Below are 16,766 nucleotides of genomic sequence, written 5' to 3' on the forward strand. Positions count from 1 at the left end.
GAAGGGGTCCAGGGACTTCAACATACTGCCACAATGGGGGAAGGGGATGGTGGTGGCCACATTGCAAAAGAGGTTAGGAATCCCTGACCTCACTTTGCTCAGAATTCCTACACTGCCCATGTCCATGTTCTGCATCTTCATTCTGCCACTTCTCCCTCAGGAGGTTGGTAGCATAGTTCATCTCCAGTCTTCTGGAATCAAGACCGGTCATTGCACTGGTCAGCATTCTTCATTTCATCAAAGCTGTTGCCACTACAACATTATTGTTATCATATAAATTATTGTGGTTCTGTTCACTTCACCCTGTATCAGTTCATATACAAGAACTCTTTGATCTAGTGACACTGGCTGTTCTATGAACAAGACACTTCATCTCTCAGTTCCTGGCATTCTGCCTGGCTGTCCCCCATGCCTAGAACACTCTCCCTTCTCAACTCAGATTACTGTCCTCCCTGACTTCCTTTAAGTCCCAACTAAAGTCTCACTTTCAGCAGGAAGCCTTGTCCAAGTCCTCTTAATTTCAGTTCCTTCTCTTTGTTAATAATTTTCTATTTTAAAGAGAAGGCTATCTTTGGCCTCTTTTCATATATCTAGCATTTAGCACAGTACTTGGCACACAGCAGGTACTTAATAAATGTTTATTGATTGTTTGAGTTTCTCTGAAACTGTCCCTCCATTTCTTAATGGCACAATAGTATTCTGCTACATTAATATACCACAATTTGCTTAACCATTCCAATTGATGAGTACTTAGTTTCCAATTTTTTCCTTTGCATGCTTATAAATGCATGTGTGTATATGTACCTGTGTACATACACACATACACATGCATATATATATGGAGGGTCCTCTTGGAATAATAAGGAAGTCAGTGTCATTGGATCAAAGAGTGCAAGTCAAGGAGTAAGCTGCACTGATGTAAAAAAAAAAAACAGTAAGCTGTTTAAATTCTGAAAATAATTATACTGTCAGCATATAGTGGGCAAAACTATATAAGTCTTAAACAGCTTCTGTATAATTTTGTATAGATAGGACAGCTATACAAAAGACACCTAAGTGATGCAGAGCATCTGGCTTGAAATCCGGGAGATCTGAGTTCAAATTCAGACTAAGATACTTATTAGCAAGTCACAACCTCTGTATGCCTCAGTTTTCTCACCTGTAAAATGGGGGTAAAATAGCACCTATCTCTCAGGATTGCTGGGAGGATCAAATGAGATAAAGCACTTAGCACAGTGCTTGGGATACAGTAAGCACTATATAAATATTAGGTATTATTAATAACAATAACAATAATGTGCATATCACATTATTATATACACATTTATATCATAATATATATTTATAATATAATTAATATTTATTATTATATATTATATAGTATTCAAGAGATTGCCAAATAATCTTTAATAATGACACTGATTTTCTGATTTACTATACAGTACAAAGTTTCCTGATTGTACTACACACATACCTTCTCTTAAAATATTTTGTTAGGTTTCAAAGATTCTTGACTACTTATGTGACCTTGAGGAAATCTTGCCAACCATATTATTCAGAACTTCTTGACTTCTCCCTGTACTGCTGCAATAGCCTCCTGGTCTTTTCTGTCTCTAGTGCCTCCCATTTCCAATCTATCTTCCAAACAGCTGCCTAAAACATAGATGTAAACATGTCATTCCCCTCCTCAGAAATCTTCAGCGTATGTACACACAAAGTCTAAAGACTAAATATCTGCAGGCGTTATAGCAGGGAAGATGAGCAAATTCATGAATTGTTCTTGGTTTGCACATACAAAGAATGGTTGTGGGCTATGCTTTAATTACAGGCTATAATACACATCATTAATAAATGAACCTGAAAAGAATTAAACAAATAAAAAATCCTTTGTGGGATAGTTTAAATTTTCATAAGTCATCTCTCACCAGGAGGACTATGTTCAGTCAATATTTCAATGCAGAAATGTCTTAAGGACTTAAAAACTTTTATTCTTCAATTATTAACAAAAATATAATGCTTGCCATCTTCCTCTGATATACAGGTGGAGATATCTGTCTTAACATAATTACCCTAATAATTATCTGACACTAGTAGGCAAGACAAAAAAAATTAATTATTATAATAGTTCAGAGTCTCCAGGTTAGGAAAATTCCTAATATCCCGGGCAGAGTTTTGGCTCTTTGTCCTTACTTAATTTTTGTTTTTCTCAAGCTAACTCCTTGCCCAGGGGTGAGGAACCTGAGACCTCAAGGTCACATGTGGCCTTCTAGGTCCTCAAGTGTAGGCTCTTTGACTGAATCTAAACTTCACAGAACAAATCCCCTTAATAAAAGGATTTTATCTGTAAAATTTGGACTCAGTCAAAGGGTCAAACTTGAGGACCTAGAGGGCCACATGTGGCCTCGAGGCTGTAGGTTCCCCATCCCTGAACCTGGCCTCTTTACATTTGAGGCAAATACTGGGAAACAGGAAATTTTTAGGTAAATGTGATAAGCAATTTCCATTACAGGATCTGTTACAAGACAGGCATAGGGAAGAAGAAGATGGAGAAAAAAACAGGCCTTTTTTTTTTTTTTTTTGGAACTTCCCTCAGTACATGAATAGGTGGTTTTGTAACAATAGCTTTAGCTCAAGTTTTCTGCTCCAAAAATCCCATATAGGCCTGATAGTTCTCTAGTATCTTTCCCTTCTCCACTGTTGCTCAAAACTCCGTTTACTTTCCTCCCTTTCATTTCCCAATGCCCCTATAGGCTAGCTTTCTGGTTCACCTCATTAAGTTCTAGGCAAAGCTGGGGACGCTATCTTGCCTCTTCTGAAGCAACTCAATTCTTGAAGCCCCAATTCCTTCCTCTCAGTCTGTATCTCAAAGACTGTGCGTACTTTTAAGAACTCTCAGGACTGACTTGTTTACCTTCTTTCTTAAAATAGAAACAGACCCAAAATCTCCCAAAGCTAACAGGAAATACTCGTCAATCCAAATTACAAATCCAAAAATGGCAGTCAGTTATCAGATCCCCATTACAACAATAACTTGAATTATGCAGATCTTTACATCTATGATCTCAACTGGTTCTTATAACCCTGTTAGGTAAATGTTATTATTACCTTATATTACAGATGAGCAAACAGGTTCACAGAAGTTAAGTGACTTTTGTTCATGCAGCTGCGAAGTCAATGGATTAGAATCCAACACAAATAACATTATTTAAGTGGACTTAGAGCTTCTCTAATATAATATCTGTGTCCAGTTTAATCTGTATATCTTTTGATTTTATAACACCTTTATTTCCAAATAAATCCTTCTCCTAACCAAGAAGATAACTCTTATAACAAAGAAATTAAAAAAAAAAAAAGATGGGGGCAACAGTTCTGCAAATTAACCAATACTAGATGCAGTTGCTGAGGGAAAAAACACTTCGACAGACTAAAATATCAACAAAGGCCTAATTTTTTTAAACATTAAAGTTGCTCTGTTTCTTGTCCAGGTTGGTGTTTAATTAGATGGCTTCAATGGGCTTTCCAACTCTAAGATGCTATGATTTGCCTTGTACGTTAAGAGGGTTAATGTGCCTACACTACATTAATCTGCCCAGAGAGCAGTCGCTGCAGGAAGCTGAACCAGGCATTCATGGAGGCCTGTAATCAGGGTCAAGATAAAGTTATGGAATGTGACAATGACTGTCGCTGTCTCATTCCTGAAATTTCTGTACTGTCTGGATTAATAGGTAACAGCTAAAGTGGAAGCTGCTGCTGCCACCTGGTGTTGATTTGGACAGAGACATTCTTGGCCTGAACCCTGAAATTCTAATTCCACTGGAATTTAGGCGTGCTCTAAGAAAAGGATTCTTAACCTGAGTCCCATAAACTCGTTTTAAAAAATATTTTAGTAACTATTTCAAATAATTTTCTCTTGTAATCATAACTATTTTATGTATTCAAAAACATTATGAGAAGGGGGCCATAGGCTTCAACAGATTGTCAAAGGAGTCCATGATACAAAAAAGGTTAAAATTATCTGCCCTGTTAAATAGAAAAATGAATCCTGTGGTTCCTGTTCTCAAGCACACAATTTGTTTCTGGGGGGTGTCACTACACGAAAAAAATGACAACTATACCTTGTGGGTATTATGATGCAGCACCATCCAGCAGCTGATTCTGACACCTACTACACTGTCTTGTTCCTCCTTAGTAATGGTATGATACACATATAGAAAAATAAGTCTTGGCCATCACTAACCAGGTGTGCAAGTTTGCATCATTTACTTCAGTAGGCCTGTTTCCTTATCTGTAAAATTAGGAAGTTGCATAAGATGACCTGTAGTGGCGTATCCAGGTCCAAAGTAAAAGATTTTGGGGGACAGGAGGTAAAGAGAAAGGAAGGAAAGAGAGCCTAGCACATAGTAGACTCTTAATATCACTGAGTTCTATTGAAGGAAGGTAAAACAAAACAAAGGAAGAATTAAAACTGAATTTTAATAAATTACAAAATAATTAAATTTTAGTAAATAAAATTAACAAATTACAAAATATCTGGGCCATAAAAAGGAAACTTCAATTTGAAAACTGCATAAAAAAATGCACTTAATACATGACAATTTACAATGCTATAAACTTGTTGTGAATAAATAGTAATAAAGTTGACAATACATCAGCTGTAGTCTGCAAAACCAAAAAAAAAAAAGTTAAAACATGATTCTTCTTAAATGACATAGGTATGATAGAAATGTTAGGATAGAATGCAGTGGTGCTCTAAGAAATATGCCAGCATTCCGGTCAGCTGCTGCAGTTAATGTGAGAAGTAATCTTATGGTGCTGTTTATTAATAGCAACATGCTTGGAGAAAGGCTACCATTTGCACTGTACACACAATACACTAAACATTCCCAAATTCAGAAGTCCAGTAAGCAGTAAGATAATGGAAACAGATATTAAAGTACAAAAAATAGAGAACTAAAGAAAGAAGCAAGTCTGCTCCAACATTTTAGCTGTTTCATGACAAATCACAAAGCCATGCATAAAAGAGTATCAGTTGAAAAGAGAACACAAGTCACTAGTTAGTCGGTTTACTTTAAAAGGATAAAGTTTTTTTAAAAGGGACTTTACTAACAATAGTCTTCTGACTAAAAATATTTGGAATTACCCTCATCTCTTTACATGACCATATAGAAAGTTATACATAGGGAAATGAAAGGAAAACACGTTATACAAAATGTCATGATGGAATTTGCCATTCCTAAAAAAACAGCAATAATATTCTTTTTTTGAACATCACCAAGGGATTGTATAGCTATAAATCTTACCCCTCCATTCATTATCTTCCCAGGACTTAGAGAATATGCAAACACTAATGCCACATACAAAATTGATTTCACCAGAGATACTGAGGTTTGACTTTTCATGTCTATACTAACTTTGTGTAGGCAAAACTGTTAAAGGGAGCTCCCAGGGTGAAAACTCCCTCCTCCAATGCAGATCAACAGGTCCTCTGTAATTGCGAAGTCTACAAGAACACCCTGGGACACTGAGAGGTTAAATAACTTGTTAGTGGTCATAGAGCTATTATGTGCCAGAGAGAGAATTTGGAACCAAATCTTCCTAACCCTTGACTATCAACTAGACCACAGTGCATGCATTCTGAGATATACTGACAGTGCTGACTGAACTTTCAAATAATATAACTTGAATAGTTGCTTTCTGAAATATGATCAAATCCTTTCAGTTCTTTTGTAGACCTGGATTTCAAACAGCTGGCTGGCTGAATGCTGAATTATTGGGAAGAGAGTAAAGGAATATACATCAAAACACCAGAGATATTTTTAAGATATTCTCAAATTGAGGTATGTGCACACAAATTTTCAGGCCAAAAAAACAAAAAAAAAGCACAATGGATTAGATATCTCAAAACTAGAACAAAATAAATTATAATTTTTTTTAACATAAGTTCTTTCATGATCATCAAAGTAAACTGCTTTTCAACAATAAACAAAAATTTCACTAAAAAGCACACTGCCAATATTTCACTGCAACACTAGTATAAAAAGAGTCTTGAGTAATCAGTTTGTTTCTAGTTTTCTATACTAAAGTTCTGGCTGTGCTTATCTACTCATACCAGCATAGTAGAATAGATAGGGTACTGTATTAGGAATCAAAAAGTTCTGGGTTCAAATGTTACCTCAGACACTTACTAATAACTGTGTGACCTTGGGGTAAGTCATTCAACTCTGTGCCATGTTTTTTCACCTATAAAATGAAGGGGCTGGACCTGATTGGCTCCTGTGTCCTTTGCAGGTCTAAATTTATCTTAAGCAATTTTGTTAAAAAGCATGAATTTAGCAATGTGATGAGTATGGGCTATCATAGTATAAGGCTGGCTAAGACAGCACAGTCCTTGAAAAAAATCACTCCTTTATGAACACCAAAGTCTCCCAAACAGGCATTTTGAAACATTTGCAGCTTATATCAGCATGAAATTTCACCCATCACAGGAGAAAATTTTCTAAGGGCATAATGTTTATAGAAATTCTCTAATTTATATACATAGGTATGCATAGGTTTTGTTCCAAAGTATCCTTTTTAAGTCAACTGTTTGAAGGTCAGAATATACTCTCCAAAAGAAATATTAAGCATAACCATTAGGTTCTTAAGCTATTTAATTGTATAACATGGGAAGCCTTAAATATCTGCAGTGAAAATAATTGAAAACAATCTATAAAAGTGATCAAGCAAAATTAGTAAACTACCCTTTCTTAACTTGAATACTGATACTTGGGGCGGGGGAGCAAATGTTTTATTAAAGGAGAACAGGGAAACAAGCCTTGTATACAGGTTCAGAAGATTAACTTCTAGACATTTTCAAAGATTTTACAGGTGCAACATAAACTCCTTGATGGTAGGGACTGTTTTGTGTGCATCTTTACATTCACAATGCGCTTCACATAGTAAGTACTTCATATATGTTTGTCAGCCAGAATAAATGCTGAATTGATGACACTGGTTCATTTCATTATACCTAATTTTGCTTCAAAACTTAAGTCTATTAGCTATTCTGATCAATACAATGATCCAAGACAACTTCAAAAGACTCAAGATAAAAAAAAAAAATGCGATCCATCTCCAGAGACAGAGAGAGAGAGAGAGAGAGAAATGATGAACACTCAGTGTAAACTGAAGTATAATTTTCTCACTTTCTTTAGTTTCCTTGCTTTTAAAAATATGGAAATATGCTTTACATGATTTCACATGTAAAACATATTATGTTGCTTTCCATCTTAGTGGGTGTGAGAGGAGGTAGGAGGGATGGAGAAAATGTTTAACTCAAAATGTAAAACAACAGAATGTTTAAAAGAAATAAACAAAGGGCAGCAGGCCGCACACTTATACAAGTCTACTCTTTCCATGATATCAGTATGTTATAATCTCTATTTACCAATCATAATATTTCTATTTGGACTGATAAGTGGGAGAGGAAAAAAAGTTTCCTGAGAGCTAGACAAAAATTGGGGAGATGTATGTAAATAACTTCATGAGAAATGGAGGAAGATGGAGGAGTGGAAGAACACATGGCTTGTGTATGGGCCCAAGAGGACAGAGAGGTGGTAGCTCCTAGTTTAGTTCCGTGAGTCCCTAAGCAGTGCCATTAACCCAAGAGAGCTTGGTAACTAGTTTGAAGGTCTGTATTTATATGGAGTGGGACAGAGGAGTCACCTCCTCCCTCTATCTGCCATCAAAAATCATTGGCAATCTGTTGCCAATTCTACCTGCATGACATCTCACAACCATAGATTACTTTACATGTGTACTACAACCATTTCTGTTCAAGGACTCTCTCATTACCTTTTACCTAGTCCTAGCCATTATAATATCTTTCTAGTACTATCTACTCCATTCTATTCTCTCTAGAGTGAATGAATGAATCAGAAAGTATCTAAATGCTTAATATGTGCCAGGGCATTGTGATAAAGGCTGGGGATACAAAGAAAACCAAGCAAGAAAGTCCTTAATGCCAAGCTGATTACATTCTAATAGGAGAGAACAACACATATGAGGACGTGGTTGGTCAGGAAGGAATATTCTAGACAGGCAAGTCAAAGGGAAGGTTACTGGAGTCCTAAGACAATTGATTGACACACATCTTTTCCAGGTTAATTTTTTTGCTGTTCTCAGAGAAGACAGTATGGCAGAGAGATGGCAAGGAAATGATGTGGTACGTCAGAGGCCCATGGTCCCAGAGTTAGTGCTTGAGCTATAGATCCGAGGTAGAAGTTGGATTTCAAGCAGAATAGCATGGAGAGGATCCATTTTCCCCATCACTGCCTTACTAATCTTCCTAATGTATCATTCTGGTCAAAATAATTTCCAATTAAAATCTCAGTGATTACCCATGGCCTCATGAAGTATAAATGACTGATTCTACCATTTAGGGCTCTTGTTCTACTTTCCTTCATGAATTGTCTGCCCTCAGGTCACACCTGTCACATCCCTGCTAGCTGTGAATCTCCCTTTGTAAAGGAGTTAGGCAAGCTAAGACTGGAACTGGGGTCCAAGCACAGACTCATGCTCTTTCTCCTATTAGGCCTTCACTACTTGCACTCTATGAAGTGACAGCTCACATTCTCATCCTCATCTCCTTTGTACTCCATTATTTCACTGGATGCTATTTCTTCCCTACACTCTGTAGCCACTTTAAGAACAGAATGTTTCAGAACCATTTTTGCATCCCCTGTACCTAGCATAGTGTCCTAAACATAGTATATCCTTAGTGAATGTATGTTCAATTGAATCATAATATGTTTGAGAAGTTTCACATACATGTGTGTCCCTAGATATTAGTAGGAACACAGTAGTTACTGGGCCATTGAAAAGTTAATAAATATTTGTAACTTAGGGAATGCCTCATGACAAATAGTGTATATTTCAAATAATATAAGGCCTTTAAAATTGTCTTTAAACTAATTGTCAACTATTTTCTAGTTCACGTAATTGTCTTCTTTGGCCAGCTTTTGTTTAGCTGTTGATCACTTTAAAATCATCATTAGAAACTCCATCAAAAATAAACAAGGGGAAAAGACATTATTTCAGGAAAACAGCTCTGGAAGAAAAGGAAACATTGGATAAGTTGAAGTTCCAGATTATCTGTAATCAAGTTCGGGTATATCATGAAAATCAGACTGTAAACCTCAATTGCATAGAAGTATACCCCAAAATTCTTCCAAATGACGTTCAAATATCTTTTCTTTGACTGAACGTTTTATATTCTTCCTGTAACTTACGTGGATTTTTTTTTTAAGACTCTAAGTAATGTAACTTAGAAAAAATACACTTCAAGGCAACACCATTCACCATCCTTCTTGGCTCAAGAGCCCCTGGCGAGACTTTTAGTTGTTGGCTGAGCCTCAAAGATCTCTAAAAAGCTATATACATAATTCTTTGCCATTTTCCCAAGTTCCTCACTGTTCTTCTCTGCACTCCTCTGTTCAGACAACACAATGAAGGGTCCAATAAACTCCAAACCTTGCTAAGGGATCAGTATGCCCCACCCACCTTCCTTGGCCATCCTTCTCATGTTGGCAGGAAACGATGCTGATGCCTCCACTACGCATTTAGTACATGATTCATATCCAAGGGCATATGAGGCACTAAAGGGCAATATTCATCTATAAACTATGGCAGAAGGCTATTCCTTTACCTTAAAAAAAATACAGAATAACCAGTTCATCAATTTTCATTCAACACAACAATGTTTAAGAACACATTTTAAGATAGTATTTAGAATACTTAAATATAGGAAATATGAAGTAAAAAAAAATCTAATTTTACTTTCAAAAGGTAAATACATACTAGTTTATACAGTGATATTGGCATTACATATAAGGAACATGCTGAGTGTACACCTGTACATTTACTATCAATGTCATGTTATGCATGACACTAAGATTATAAATTTCATGAAAATATTTCTAGAAGTGAAATTAATGAAGACTGTAGTAGTTGTCATAGTCTGGTACGTGCATTTTTTAAAATGTCACAGCATTAACCTTTTCACTAGTCATTTCAAATATTATTTAACTCAACCCATAAAAAGAACATGCTAACAAATGTGTTATAGTTCAAGACAACCCAGAATCTCATTAAGAAGTCTTAGTTTTTAAATCTACCACACTAATTTAGTAACAGCACCTCACTCAATACCACCATCAAAATATCTTCCAAATTACAGATGGTAATATGCTTTGTACACTGTGAACATTTATAGTAAACTGCTTGCGAGAAACTGAACATATCTAACATACAAGATCTGAAGGAGAAGATCTGATTGGCCAGCTCTCATAACAATTCTTTTACATACAAAGTATCACAAAATGCATTGAGATTTTTTTTTCCTTTGAAGAATTTAAAGGGGGAAAAAAACTTGAATGAAACAAGAAAGCTATTCAACTATGTAAAGTTTGATGCAACCAAAAGCAAAAACATAAGGAAATTATATTAGCACATTCCCCTCATAATATTCACAGATCATAAATTACATAGTAGCCAGTAATCAATCTAGAAGCAAGCCAAAAGTATAGTCTATACATTCAAATGCCAGCTTTATTACTATAGTTAGCTCAATAATATTGCTGAAACTGGATTATCATCCAGTATATAGTATTGGGAAAAGTTAAATGGGATACTTCAGCAGTAATGTCCTTATATACATACTTAGAACTAAAATGTTAGTTTCCTCTGAAACAATTTTTATATTTAAAAAATAAGTTTAAGGCTCATCTTTTAAACTTAGTTTATATTGGTATAACATGAAGGGTAATAATTTGTAGTGCTTTTCAAAGAGGCGACACTAACAAGCATTATACATTTAAAGAGTAAAGAATCTTGTCTCATCAAATACTTTTAAGAATATTTTAATAATGAAAGCACTAAACAAACCCAACTTTAGAAAGTAATCTAGAAAACACATAATAATGAAGTCTATTGCAATAAATTACAATAGCCTTTTACAAATATATTTAGCAAGGGGAAAAAAACAAATTTGCTGGAATTTCAACTCTAGAAAACAATCTTTTATTTTCATAACTTGACATGATAATTCTGTAAGTTTTAATTATCAAAGTAATAAATTTATTATGATCTGAAACCTATAAGAATCTGTCATGCTTAAACCACAGCAGTGGTACTCATTTACTAGATGGAGTATACCAATAATTTCTGTGACAGTGGTAAATTTTTCAGAGAAGCACAGTAATACTGAAATGGGGAATGCTGCGAGAGAAAGTTGTAATATCTGAATCTATTTAAAATGCTTCAAACTATAGGTACATAATATTTTAACCATGGTATAACACGGTTCCCCACTAAACATGATTGGGATAAGGTAAATGGGGGAAAAATACACACACACACACACACACACACACACACAAATGCAAGAAATAAACTGAAGAAATAATTTATTAGAATAGAAAAGGGATTCTTATGAGTTTGCTTTATTTCTAAATACATAAAAGAACACTGAAGCTTTTCTTTCATTTACTTTTAAGCTTACAGTCTCAACACTAAAGAAACAAAAGGGGCACAACAAGTTATATGCAAACTTCTATCTCAATTTTGGTGAGCCAAGCTACTTACTTGAACAATTTACTGAATACATACATTTGGGGCCTAATAAGCTACTATACTAAAGAAAACTCTCATGGTAAAAAAACTAAGATGAAAATAAAATCACCAAACTAGTTATGATTACAAAGAAGTAATTATTAAATTGTTATTTCGCTTTTTAAAATCATAACTCGGAGAGAAAAGATAAGATTCTTAATATAAGGGCTAGTAAATCCAATTCTACAATTACTTTCACAGTCCAGGATTGTCTACATATAAACTATATCACAACTTTCACAGAGGATCATACGATTTTTATTTTCTGCAATGTATATGTATGTATGTACATGTATATGTATGCATGTATGTATAGGCTGAAGTTTGAATTTAAGAAATGGAATAAAAAAATTAATGCACACAGTTTCAAATATTTGGTTCCTGGAAAACCTTTTTTAGGTATCGAAACTGTAGCTTCTATGTCTAAAAAGTAACACTTAATATTCTTTTTTTCTCTATCAAAAAATGAGAAAACTGAACAACTTGTTTTCTTTTTGTTTTGTATTTTCTTTTGTTTTATTTACTTCATATGATTTCAAAATGCACACTTAAGCAGTTAGTATAGTTACATGATCCTTACCACATAAAAACAAATATAGACCAAAAAAAAAATATGGATTAGTATACAACCCCTTTCACCCCAGCAACAAAACAATTCCAACATATGAATGATTAGATATGGTTTCAAGCACCTGAGTACTTTGATTTCCAAAATTCTGTAATGGGGTGCTAAACCCCTTCTTTGCATGTACTCCTCTTCAAATAGCCATTACTTGTTCCTATTTTACAGCCTTCCCAGACTTACCCGTCTCCGGCAGAAGGGGAGGCCCTGGGCAATGATGCTAATGCTAAATATCTTCATCACAGTTTGGTGGGGTAGAGGCTCTTTTGCATTTTTGAGATCAACAGGAACCAAGCCATGGTTTATAGTAGTTTTTCCTGGTTTTGACATTTTTAAAAAAAACCCTCACAGTTGTTGATTACTTTACATAGAACTCCAGCACATTGCTAGGTTCACTGGAGACCAAAATGAAAATAAATGCGAGGAACCCAAAGCCTGCTGCTTATGTCTTTGAAACTTCTCCTCCTAATGTCCTGACCTGTCTGCTGCTCGGTAAAGTGCAAACTATCCTAGAATAGCCAGGAATTATAAACGACTGAAGTGAAAGCAGTCTGCTGCTGCCAGTCAAACAGCTGGTAGACCTCCCATTCGAAGTCAGTAAAGCACACGCTACTGAAAGTTGTGCTAAATTGCAGTGTCCACATTAGAACATGACAACCATGAACCAGAGTGTTTCTTAGAAAATGAAAAACTGTTCTTTGCCAACATCTGGAAACTGATCTATTTTCTCATCATTGAAGCTCCCTATTCATTGTCTTCTCTACCTAATTATTCTGAAACTGGTAAACATTTAAAAAAACACTTTGATCAGAGGTGTACTAACTGAAGCAGCACAATGAAGTAGGTGATGGATTTGAAGGAAGTCAGAGGACCTGGTTTGAATCCTGCCTCTGGTACTTCCTACCTGAGAGACAAATCATTTCCCATCTTTGGCCTTGAGTTTTTTCATCTGCAAAATGAAGAAACTGAACACAATGACCTCCAAGGTTCCTTCCAGTTCTAAATCAAAGATTCTACTTAAATAAACACACAGACACAGACACACTTCCATATACAAATGTGATCAGTAGAAAGAATGCTAGACAGAGTTAAAAGATCTGGGTCCTACTCTGAGCTCCGGCACTGAAGTCACTCCAAGACTGTGGATAAGTAATTTGACCTAAGTCTCTCATCTTACCTACACATTATGGGATTGTAATGAAAGAAGCTCTTTGTAATATCTAAAGCATTATAATGTAAAGTATATTACTATTAACATATGTACACACATATATTAAATATGCATGAATTTATGAGGTTAATTTAGATGAAAGGTCACAACGAACACCATTATCTAAATTTTAGAACATGACTGAAAGATTTCTTTCTTTTTCGATACATTCATTTCACTCTTCTATGATACTGAAACCTCTCCAATGAATATAAAAATTTGATATCCTCTCCCTCTCTCCATGTACAGTAATTTTCAATTTCTTTCTGGATTAGATGTTAGATAGCATTTATAAAGTAATCTGAGGTTTGCAAAGCACTGTAAATGTTATCTCATTTGATTCTCACAGAAAACCTGTGAGGTAGATGCTAGTGTTATCACCATTTTTCTAGGTGAGGAAACTGAGGCTAGGAGAGGTTAAACAATTTACCCAAGGTCACATTAATAATAAGTGTCTATGATATGATTTAAACTTAGATCCTCCTGATGCAAAAAACCTCCCAACTGCCTATAATCTCATTCATGTTATTTAGAAAAAAAAAATTTCCTTTCAAACACACTCATAATACAGCTAAAACCTATTTTGTTGTTGTTCAGTCATTTAAGTTGTATCTAACTCTTCATGACTCCATTTGGGGTTTTCCTGGCATGGATAATGGAGCACTTTGTCATTTCCTTTTCTAGTTCATTTTACTGACGAGAAAACTGAGGCAAACAGGGTTAAGTGACTTTCCCAGGGTCACACAGCTATTAAGTGTCTAAGGCACAAGTCTTCCTTCCAAGTCCAATGCTCTATCCCCTGCATCACCCAGCTGCCCAAAATAAATGCATGCATTTTAAATTTAAATATCTGAATTTAATATATGTAGCAACTGTTTCTCTGTAGTTGATTTCCATTTGAAGGACTCATCATGGCAACCCTGGTTCTTGAAGCTTGTGCCAGCAGAAGTACAAGCACTGGCAGGAGCCATAAATTGGGAAAGACTCTTGGAATCTAGACAGGGGCAAAGAGGAGGCTTGTGATCACTCAATAGAATAGTGAGTGATCACAAAAGTACAACCACAGAGCCTTAAAGTACTCAAGTGTTTCTACCTAAAACTACACTGTGCTGGGGAAAGAGGAAATGTCTAAAGGAAAGGTACTACCAGATCCACTTCAAAGTCTTTTAACCATTTCCCTGGTGTTCAAATGGGTTCAACAAGCATTTCCTGAGCAATCACCATATGTGGCCAGGCACTAGGGATAAGCCAAGACAAAAATTAGTTTCTAAAGCCAAGGAAATTAAGTTCTGCTAGAGAAAAACAATAAAGATGAAGATAAGCATAACAAAATAGAGTAAATACAAAGTAAGCTGAGAGGAGAAGGTGGAAGCATCAATCACTGAGAAATCAAGAAAGGTCTCCTAAAAGAGTTGTCAATACTAGTGTTTGCAGTGACTATGCCAGGCGCTGGAGATACAAAGACAAATCAAAAAAATCCTTCGAGGCCATTCACAGTCCTGTGTAAGACACGTGTTTATATTGCACAAAACCAGTATGACTATTGGTTAAACTAGGGAGGTGTGGGGTGGTGGAAGAGTAATGGATTTGGATTTAGAACCTTGAGTTTCAAATACCCCATCTGTCACTTGCTACCTGTTTCACCTTTGTCTCTTCACCTTGCTAGGACTTAGTTCCCTCCTCAGTAAAATGACTTTTTCCAGTTTTAGGTCTATAATCCACTATTCTAACCTATACCTCAACAAAAATTAGCCTCATGATATCCTCGGCCAGGACTTGATGATGCCCAGAGACAAGTATAGCATCTGCTAAGATACCCCATTTCAATTTTGGACACTTTCTAAATGCTACCAAGATTGTCCTTTTCTGCTTAAATCTGGTTCAAGCTAACAATTATATAGACCTGTGTTCTAGTCCTGCTTCAGATGCTTAATAGCTGTCTGATCATGGGTCAATCACTTAACCTCTCTCAGTCTCAGTTTTCTTCATCTATAAAATGGAGATAATAACAACCTTCAAAGGGAAGTCAGTAATGAGTCAGTAAATATTCGCTATTATTATTAACTGTTACTTTTATGACTTAGTAACTAAAGAAATTATATAGAAGGACACAGTGATGTGACTGATGTGACTACTTGATCATTTATAACAAGGTTTTCCAACCTCTTCAGATTTTAATTTTCAATAACATATTAAAATTCCCTTTTTTTACTTTGACAAGTAAATTTTTTAAAGTAAATGTGAGTTTGTTTTTTAAAAAAAAATACGAGACACTGAGTTCTCAAAGTGGCAAACTTGGAATTGGGAATAAAGGCCTTTTTATGACTCATTTTCCTGAGATCAGGTCACATAAAAAAGGTAGTTTAAATTTAAAATAAGTTTATATTTGCAAAGAATTGGTACATAGAAGAATTGGTACAACAAAAAACAGACAAGAAATAAGGCATGTGTGTGATATATACTATGTCTATAAAGGAGCAAAAGTTCACAACTTTTAAGTTTCAGAAGAATAAGGGAAGTGAGTAAGATTAACTTGATCTTAGCAAGTAACAAACTGAAATCATTTACTAGTGAACAACTGCCCTCTACTGGACAGAATGAAGTATTGCAACCCCATGGAACAAAAATCAAAACTAAATTGAATCATTTCTGGCCATTTATTTTCACCTACTAGGAGCCTTACAATTATTGGAGTCACGTGTGTGTGTGTGTGTGTGTGTGTGTGTGTGTGTGTGTGTGTGTGTGTGTGTGTGTGTATGAGAGAGAGTGAGAGTGAGAGTGAGAGTGAAAGTGAGAGAGAGAGAGACAGAGAGAGAGAGAGAGAGAGAGAGAGAGAGAGAGAGAGAGAGAGAATGTGTTCTTGTGTCTGGGATGAGGCTATGCAGACAAAACTGAGTTGTTTTTTCCCTAGAAGTTTGGAGATGGGATAAAACTAGGTTAAATGGGAATTTAAAGTAAATAAAATAAGAAAAACAAAATGATCACAAATGGTCACAAATACTACATCAAAACATTATTACTGAAATAAATGAGATAAATAGGTAGGGAAAGGTGAGGAGGCTTCCAGGAGAGGGAATAAATGAGCTAGAACTTAGAGTAAGGATTAAAATATTACTCTGATTGGAATTATAAATACCACTTCTGAACAAATGCTTTAAACTTCAATAGACTGGATGGCTAAAGGCTATAGTTATTTTAAAGGTATGACCAAGTTCCCCAGAAGACAGTCCCTAAGTAGTCAGTACTGCCTGCTGAGAGCAATTTCATTTTGAGTTATTCCAAAGT

The 16,766-nt window shown here is 35.4% G+C and overlaps 1 protein-coding gene across 4 annotated transcripts in view; it reads right to left on the reverse strand.

Moving 5' to 3' along the window:
• The window catches only part of FBXW7 (F-box and WD repeat domain containing 7), a 289,833-nt gene that overhangs the window by 71,179 nt on the left and 201,888 nt on the right, over positions 1-16,766 (reverse strand). The window contains exon 1 of one of the 4 annotated variants that reach the window (XM_072621265.1): positions 12,455-12,692. The exons of the other annotated variants lie outside the window; for them this stretch is intronic. Within the exon in view, the coding sequence (XP_072477366.1) occupies positions 12,455-12,601 (147 nt within the window). The 5' untranslated portion in view covers positions 12,602-12,692. Of the gene's footprint in view, positions 1-12,454; positions 12,693-16,766 lie in introns of those variants that run through there. 4 annotated transcript variants of the gene reach the window in all.

The sequence above is a fragment of the Notamacropus eugenii genome, chromosome 6, assembly GCF_028372415.1.
Source record: "Notamacropus eugenii isolate mMacEug1 chromosome 6, mMacEug1.pri_v2, whole genome shotgun sequence".
In the NCBI taxonomy this organism is placed as follows: Eukaryota; Metazoa; Chordata; class Mammalia; order Diprotodontia; family Macropodidae; genus Notamacropus; species Notamacropus eugenii.